Genomic DNA, 8,268 nt, shown 5'->3' with positions numbered 1-8,268 from the left:
ACTTGGGTTGAAGAAAGAATCCATTAGATGAATGAATAAGATTTTTTAAAAATATATTTTATTTATTTATTTATTCATGAGAGACACAGAAAGAGAGAGAGAGAGAGAGGCAGAGACAGGCAGAGGTAGAAGCAGGCTCCATGCAGGGATCCTGATGTAGGACTCGATCCCAGGATTCCAGGATCACTCCCTGTGCCAAACGCAGGTGCCAACCACTGAGCTACCCCAGGGACCCCTCCCCATAAGATTTTTTTTTCACCTGAGTTACTAACAAATGATTACAAACATACTTAAGGAAATATCAGCAATTTAATTATGCAATGTCTGGGGAATGTTGGGGAGGGGAGTCATCAGAGGACTCCAACATTTTAGGTTTGTAGGATTATGAGCTTGGAAGTGTGTAAACTTCAAAGCAAGGCTTTGAGCAAGAAGGGACCAGTCAAGATTGATGAGGTGATGAACATCAGTGGGGATCTCCATTGCTTTATTCTGTACAGTTGGTATGGATTTTTATGTTATTCAATATATTTATATTCCTCAAGTTGCAGACAGTTTCAGTAGCACAACCCATGGCAAAAATCATAAATATAGGACTATCTGCCAAAAGAAAAATCCAAGAGTTAGTCTTCTCTCTTGTCTCCCCTCTTTACCCACATCCTATCCTATCCGCCTCCCTCGGGGAAGAAAAGGGTACACAAAATGCCCCAGAATTCCCCTCCGCCTTATGTGAAAGAAGCAAGAACCACAGCTCCATCTCTGTCCAGGGACCAAGACTTAGTTCCCTTTGGGTCCGACATCTCAGTTTAGGATGAATCCCAAAGGGCCCCTGCTGTGTCAGATGCATAGCTGAGACTGGAGTCAGTGCCTTCTGACTAGGGGAGAGATGGTTGGAAGAGAGGAAAAAGCCTGAGATCAGAACTCATGTATTCAGCTAAACAGCCCCTTGGTACCTGTTGTTTTCTATCTGAATAGCATGTGTGCATCTTCTTCTTCTTTTTTTTTTTTTTTAGATTTATTTATTTATTTATTCATGATAGTTACACAGAGAGAGACAGAGAGGCAGAGACCCAGGCAGAGGGAGAAGCAGGCTCCATGCACCGGGAGCCCGATGTGGGATTCGATCCCGGGTCTCCAGGATCGCACCCCGGGCCAAAGGCAGGCGCCAAACCGCTGCACCACCCAGGGATCCCTGCATGTTTGCATTTTATTACAAGTCCATACTTTTCTCAGGAAAATGGCAAGTCCTTCTGCAGATTTCAGAATCATATCATGAAAAATAAAGTGCTGAATCATGGGATTTGGGTAATAGCAATAATGGTAGTGATGATAAAACCAGAACTGAGGTATCACCCTCTTTGTTGAAGAGGGTGATGGCCAATGACCCAAGTTCCCATTCAAGGAGATCATGATATGACATGTTCCCAAGTCTCAGAATCTGCTGTGGGAAGCAGTTATGTTCTCTTCATCTTCCCTCTCCTCTCCTCATCCTCTCCTCTCCTCCCTTCTCTCTTCTGATAGATGGCTCCCTCCAAACTTTGGAGAGTGAACTAGGACTTGGCTCTGTATCAGCCTCTGCTGTACATTGTAGTTAGTCTCTAGGATGGCCTTCAATCTCTTAGTATTCATGTCCTTGTATACTCTTCTCCCATGTTGTATCAGAGTTGATCTGTGCAACCAACAGGATACAACAGAAGTGAAGAAATGTCACTTCTGATATTTGATTACTTTGAAACTGTAGTATCTCCTTCCTCCCTCCCTCTTCTCCTCCTCTTCTTCCTCCGTCATCATTTGCCCTGAGAAATGCCAGTTAGTGCTCTTCCTCCCTCCCTCCATCTCTCTTATCTCTCTCTCTCTCTCTCTCTCATCACTTGCTGTGGGGGAATACATTATGAGGACATCCAGGCAGCCCACACAGAGACCCATGTAGAGAAGAATCAAGCCTGACAACTACGTGGGTGATCTTGGAAGCAGGTCTTCCTGGTGACAGGCCCTGCTGACAGCTAGATTACAACTTCATGAGAAACTCAGCCAGTAGCACTTAACTAAGCCACTCCCAGACTCCTGACCCTCAGATGCCATGAAATAATAAATGCTCATTGTTTTAAACTGCCAAGTTTTGGAGTAATGATTACACAGCAAAGATATCTAGCACAGATATATCCTTTGAGAAAATGAACACCAAGAATCCTGTGGAAATAGTTGTACCTATGCCAATAACTTCCACATGCTTTGTCTCTGTACCAGTGCAGGCAAGAAGAACTGGGTCGCAGGAAATGTCATACACATTGTAGCAGGCAGGACACTTAATGCCATTGGGTACTGAGGATTTCTGAGGCACTGAATGAAGAAAGAAAAATTTCATCTTAAAGAGTAAGCCATAAAAGGAGCTCAGAGCATTATTATCCCCCAACCAAGATCATGCTTATTCCATGATTCCTCCACCCCAAATCAAAATTATTTAAAACTAGGGTGGCATAGAGGGTGTGTGTGTATGTGGAGGGGAGTAAGTATTAAGTGGAAAAATAGAGGATCTTATAGGAATTTGGTTTATTTGCTTCTTTCATGAATTGATCCTTTGCCCTGGCTGGAGAAAAATGCTTAGATGACAGAAGGTAACTTGTGGTCTTAAAAAATACTGGTAAGAAATTTTATCATTTCAAGTTTCACATCTAAGTCTTTAATATATTTTTAGCTTATTTCTGTGGATGGCATAAAAAAGTGGTCTGGTTTCATTCTTTTGTATACATGTAGCTGCCCAGTTTTCCCAGCACATTTTTGGGAGAGACTGCCTCATCCCCATTGTATATTCTTCTCTCCTTTGCCATAGATAAATTGACCATACAAGCATGGGTTTATTTCTGCATTCTCTCTTCTGTTCCATTGATCTATGTGTCTATTTTTGTGCCAGTACCATACTGCTTTGATCACTACAGCTCTGTAGTGTATCTTGAAATCTGGTATTGTGATACTTTGAGCTTTATTCCCTCAGGATTGCTTTGGCTACTCAGTCTTTTGTGGTACAAATTTTAGTTTTATTTTCTCTAGTTCTGTGAAAAATATTGTTGTATTTTGATAGGAATTGCACATCTGTAGATTGCTTGGGTAGTATGGACATTTTAACAATATTCGTTCTTCCAGTCCATAACCAAACATTGGAAGTAATTTCCCATCATCTGTAGACACATTTTTCTTTATATATCTCCTTAAGCAAAGGAAATAAAACAAAAATAAACTACTGGGACTACACCAAAATAAAACGCTTTTGCATAGCAAAGAAAATCACCAACAAAATAAAAAGGCAACCTACTGAATGAAGAAAGATATTTGCAAATTACATATATATCTTTTAAATATATAATTAAATATATAAATAATATATAATTTATAATATAAAAATAATAAAATATATAAATAATATAAACAATAATAAAAATTATATATAAATAATATTCTAAATGTATAAAGAGCTTATACAACTCAATATCAAAAAACCCCCACAAATAATCCAATTAAAAAATGGGCATGGGACCTGAATAGACATTTTTCCAAGAAAGATATACAGATGGCCAACAGACACATAAAAAAAGATGCTCTACATCACTGATCATCAGGAAAATGCAAGTTAAAACTATAATTAGATATCACTTTATGCCTGTCAGAATGGCTAAAATAAAAAACATAGGAAATAACAAGTATTTGTGAGGGTGCAGAGAAAAAGGAATCTTTGTGTACTGTTGGTAGGAATGCAATTTGGGTATAGCCACTGTGGAAAACAGTATGGAGGATCCTCAAAAAAATAAAAATGGAAAATTCCATGTGATTCCATAATTTCATTACTGGGGTATTTACCCAAAGAAAATGAAAAACACTAATTTGAAAAGATATATGCACCCCTATGTTTATTGTAGAATTATTTGCAATAGCTGATATATGAAAAAACAACCCGGGTGTCCATGGACTGAAGAATGGATAAAGAACATGTGATATGTATGTGTGTGTGTGTGAATAAATAAATTTTATTTATTCATTAGAGACACAGAGAAAGAGAGGCAGAAATATAAGCAGAGGGAGAAGCAGGCTCCCTGCAGGGAGCCCAGTGTGGGACTCAATCCTGGGACCCCAGGATCACAACCTGAGCCAAAGTCAGATGCTTAACCACTGAGCCACCCAGGCGTGTCTATACAAGAGGATATTACAGAGGATATTACACAACCATAAAAAAGGATGAGATCTGGGGATCCCTGGGTGGCGCAGCGGTTTGGCGCCTGCCTTTGGCCCAGGGCGCGATCCTGGAGATCCGGGATCGAATCCCACGTCGGGCTCCCGGTGCATGGAGCCTGCTTCTCTCTCTGCCTGTGTCTCTGCCTCTCTCTCTCTCACTGTGTGCCTATCATAAATAAATAAAAAAATAAAAAAAAAAAGGATGAGATCTTTCCATTTCAAACAACATGGATGGATTTAGAGCATAAATGCTAAGTGAAATAAGTCAGTCAAGGAAAAATAAATATCTATCATATGATTTCACTCATATATAGAATTTAAAAAACAAAACAAATTAACAAACAAAGGTTTTTTAAAAAGGCAAACAAAAAACACTCTTAAATAGAATAAACTGATGGTTGCTAGCAGGTAGGTGGGTGGAGGATGTATTATATAGGTGAGAGATTAAGAGTACATTTATCTTGATGAGTCCTGAGCAATATATAGAATTGTTGAATCACTATATTGTACACCTGAAACTAATATAATACTGTATGTTAATTATACTTCAATAAAAAAATACTGTTAAGAGAGTGCAGAAATAAATAGGCAAGGACAAACAACTTTTCAACTGGAATGGAAAAGCAAACAATTTAAACCCACAAACTCATACTTAGTGTAAATCCTGAGGACCCATCCCAGCCGCCCAGCTGCCATTCAGTCTAAAAGAAGGGCTTGTGCCTATCCCTTCACAGGAAGGAAAGACAGTCAGTGAGTCAGTGAGCAAAATCAATAGGCAGCTCAGAAACAGAGAGACAGGTCGTAGGAAGGTACTTAGAAGACAGACATAAGACAATGGATTGGGATAAAGGATGGGAAGGGAGGGAGAGCAGAGATGTGTTGGCACTCACCTTGGAAGTCCCCTTGGCTACAGAGCTCCTCTTGGCAGCACTGGTAGTTGTACCTGAATGTTTGATTATCTCCTAGTGTTGCTGAGAAGGTCCTTGGGACACACTTGCTTGCTTGAAGAACAACCTTTCTCTCCAACATATTGTAAGAGCTTCCCTGTACAAAACCAAACCCCAGAAGGAATTTCTTCTTTGAACCAAAGAGAGAGCGATGTCCAAATGGGCTACCATTATTAAAGGATTCCATGCTTCAAATCCTTTTGTCTTTAGTCTTTCCACTTCTTAAGGAGCCCTTCTGCGTTGGTCCATGGAATAAACCAGTGGAGGGATGGTTTGTTAACACTTGTTAGAATAGGAGTGTCACACTTCAATGAGGTTGATGCAGAACAAGGATTGTCCAGTCTTTTTCCCACTGTCTCCCACCCTGCCTCCTCCCGCCACCCCACACCCCCAGTCCTATCTGGGCTGAATTCAACATAAAAAAGTAGGGTAAAATAGAAGATGCACAGGAAAGTAAGGAACTCCATCTAGTCACTAAATACAGCAAACTCCTTCACTCTAGGCACCTTTTCTGTCTGTCCTGCATGATGAACAACCTGGGGAGAGGCCTGGCACATACTTGATGTCCTCAATTCTTGCTTATATATGAAGCAGCTTTGAGACGCTTCACAAGTCGTTTGCAGGTCAGCACTACATGCATTAAGAGAGCAGCTTGAACATTTATAACTCTCTAAAAAGGAAATAAAAAGTGTTTAAAAAATAATTCAGGAATGAAAACTGTCAAGAATCATAGTTGATACTTCCAATAGCCAAACATTCCTGAGAATCAAGACACCATGAAGCCCACTTTCTGTAGGGCTGAATGAGCCCACTTGGCCACATCAGGCCCCATTCAGTGTTCAGGCTCAGGCCTTTCAGCTGCCCACTGCCCAGGTGCTTGATCAGGGTCCCCAACCCTGCAGAGTTCAGTCCGGCTCCTGAAGCAGGACCTGGTCTCTCCCAAGTAGGCATTTCTGTTTTGTATTGTCCATTTTACTCTTCCAACCTGGGGGCAGGGGGAAAGAGGCCATTTGTCCAATCTACCCACAATGCTGGAAACCAAGGCAGTGAGAACACAGGTGGTAAGGAGACTCTTTAGGGCTGAAGATGGAGGCATGGTGGCCCTGAAGAAGGCTTAACTGAGAAGAGAAGGGTCGGAGCCATGGAGCCCAGGTATCTTGTCTAGCAACTCAACTCCTGGACAGGGTTCCCCATTAATTCATCCACTCATTCATTTGCCAAGGCATAATTTGGCAAACCCTAGTTTTATAACAGAAATGCCTCTTGTTAGGAATGCAAAGTTGAAAAAGATGCTATTACTGTCATTAAAGGGCCTGGGGAGAAGGTCCTTCACCCCAGGAAGAATTCACATAGAGGATTTCTTTTTCACACAGTTGTGGAAGGTGTTGTAGCTCCTTGCAAAGCTGAAACAGGATGATTTGGCCAAGATGCAGAAGTCACTGTTCTGGGGAATAGATAACAGCTCTCTGTGTGCTAGAAAGTTCTGAGCCTGCCAATAGCCCTTTAATCAAGAACCCTGACATCTTGATTCCAAAGTCACCTTGTCATAAAGAGCCAGATTCATGACACATCGGTTCTCTAACAAAGTGATGGAGCCATGATTTGTTAGGAAGATCCTAGCATTCTTTCTAACCTCTAATCAACGTTCTCCTCAAAAAGCTCATTTGAATTTTGCCAATTTAGGAAGGAAATCCAACCTCCCTGCCCCACACCCCACCTATCTTAAAATTTATCCTTTCAGGAGCTGAGGAAAAGCCTGCAAGATCACTATTTAAAGACTAGGGAGTGGTTGGAGGTCACCCACTTTATCCTTCCTTTAAAAAAAAAAAAAAAGATATATATTTTATGGAGTTCAATTGGCCAACATATAGTATAACACCCAGTGCTCATTCCGCCAAGTGCCACCCTCAGTGCCCGCCACCCAGTCACCCCATCCCCCTGCCCACCTCCCTTTCATTGGGAGGTTCCCTGGTTCATTTCCCAGAGTTAGGAGTCTCTCATGTTCTGTCTCCCTACTGATATTTCCCACTCAGTTCCCCTCCTTTCCTTTTAATCCCTTTCACTATTTCTTATATTCCTCATATGAGTGAAACCATATAATGTTTGTCCTTCTCTGACTGACTTACTTCACTCAGCATAATACCCTCCAGGTCCATTCACATTGAAGCAAATGGTGGGTATTCATCATCTCTAATGCTAACTAACATTCCATTCTATACATAGACCACATCTTCTTTATCCATTAATCTTTCAATGGACACCGAGGCTCCTTCCACAGTTTGGCTATTGTGGACATTGCTGCTAGAAACATCGGGGTGCAGCTGTCCCACCGTTTCACTGCATCTGTATCTTTGGGGTAAATCCCCAGCAGTGCAATTGCTGGGTCGTAGGGCAGCTCTATTTTTAACTCTTTGAGGAACCTCCACACAGTTTTCCAGAGTGGCTGCACCAGTTCATGTTCCCACCAACAGTGCAAGAGGGTTCCCCTTTCTCCACATCCTCTCCAACATTTGTGGTTTCCCGCCTTGTTAATTTTCCCCATTCTCACTGGTGTGAAGAGGGATCTCATTGTGGTTATGATTTGTGTTTCCCTGATGGCCAGTGATGCAGAGCATTTTCTCATGTGCTTGTTGGCCATGTCTATGTCTTCCTCTGAAATTTCTGTTCATGTCTTTTGCCCATTTCAGGATTGGATTGTTTGTTTCTTTGCTGTTGAGTTTAATAAGTTCTTTATAGATCTTGGATTCTAGTCCTTTATCTGATAGGTCATTTGCAAGTATCTTCTCCCATTCTGTAGGTTGTCTTTTAGTTTTGTTGATTGTTTCCTTTGCTGTGCAGAAGCTTCTCATCTTGACTAAGTCCTAATAGTTCATTTTTGCTTTTGTTTACCTTTCTTTCATAGATGTAACTTGCAAGAAGTTGCTATGGCCAAGTTCAAAAAGGGTATTTACTGTGATCTCCTCTAGGATTTTGATGGATTCTTGTCTCACATTTAGATCGTTCATCCATTTTGAGTTTGTCTTGCTGTCTGGTGTAAAAGAATGGTCCAGTTTCATTCTTCTGCATGTGGATGTCCAATTTTCCCAGCACCATTTATTGA

General features: G+C 41.1%; 1 protein-coding gene across 3 annotated transcripts; it reads right to left on the bottom strand.

Moving 5' to 3' along the window:
• Positions 1 to 290: 290 nt before the first annotated feature.
• LOC144284871 (protein RoBo-1-like) lies at positions 291 to 6,657 on the bottom strand. Of its 3 annotated transcripts, XM_077849984.1 has the most exons (5): positions 6,468 to 6,657; positions 5,675 to 5,838; positions 5,112 to 5,265; positions 2,206 to 2,337; positions 291 to 597 (listed from the first exon to the last, which is right to left on the bottom strand). In XM_077849984.1, exons 2-5 carry the CDS (start codon positions 5,723 to 5,725, stop codon positions 485 to 487), a joined length of 450 nt encoding a protein of 149 aa, XP_077706110.1. In that variant the 5' UTR covers positions 5,726 to 5,838; positions 6,468 to 6,657; the 3' UTR covers positions 291 to 484. The 3 variants fall into 3 exon arrangements, 2 of the variants coding, with proteins under 2 accessions (XP_077706110.1, XP_077706109.1); XR_013353280.1 differs by having other exon boundaries at positions 5,112 to 5,403; positions 5,675 to 6,657; XM_077849983.1 differs by having other exon boundaries at positions 5,675 to 6,657.
• Positions 6,658 to 8,268: the final 1,611 nt, after the last annotated feature.

Source organism: Canis aureus, chromosome 15, assembly GCF_053574225.1.
Source record: "Canis aureus isolate CA01 chromosome 15, VMU_Caureus_v.1.0, whole genome shotgun sequence".
NCBI classification, from domain to species: domain Eukaryota; kingdom Metazoa; phylum Chordata; class Mammalia; order Carnivora; family Canidae; genus Canis; species Canis aureus.
The sequence above is the reverse complement of the archived record's forward strand: the minus strand, read 5'-3'. Positions and strand labels throughout refer to the sequence as shown.

What these genes read in the sequence shown, in the direction of transcription:
- LOC144284871 (XM_077849983.1), bottom strand. Translation starts at nt 5,725, where the DNA reads ATGTGCCAGGCCTCTCCCCAGGTTGTTCATCATGCAGGACAGACAGAA. An exon ending in ATGCAGGACAGACAGAAAAG is followed by an intron (nt 5,266 to 5,674) that starts GTGCCTAGAGTG and finishes GGTTTTGTACAG; the next exon opens with GGAAGCTCTTACAATATGTT. An exon ending in TGTGGAAGTTATTGGCATAG is followed by an intron (nt 598 to 2,205) that starts GTACAACTATTT and finishes TTCTTTTGGCAG; the next exon opens with ATAGTCCTATATTTATGATT.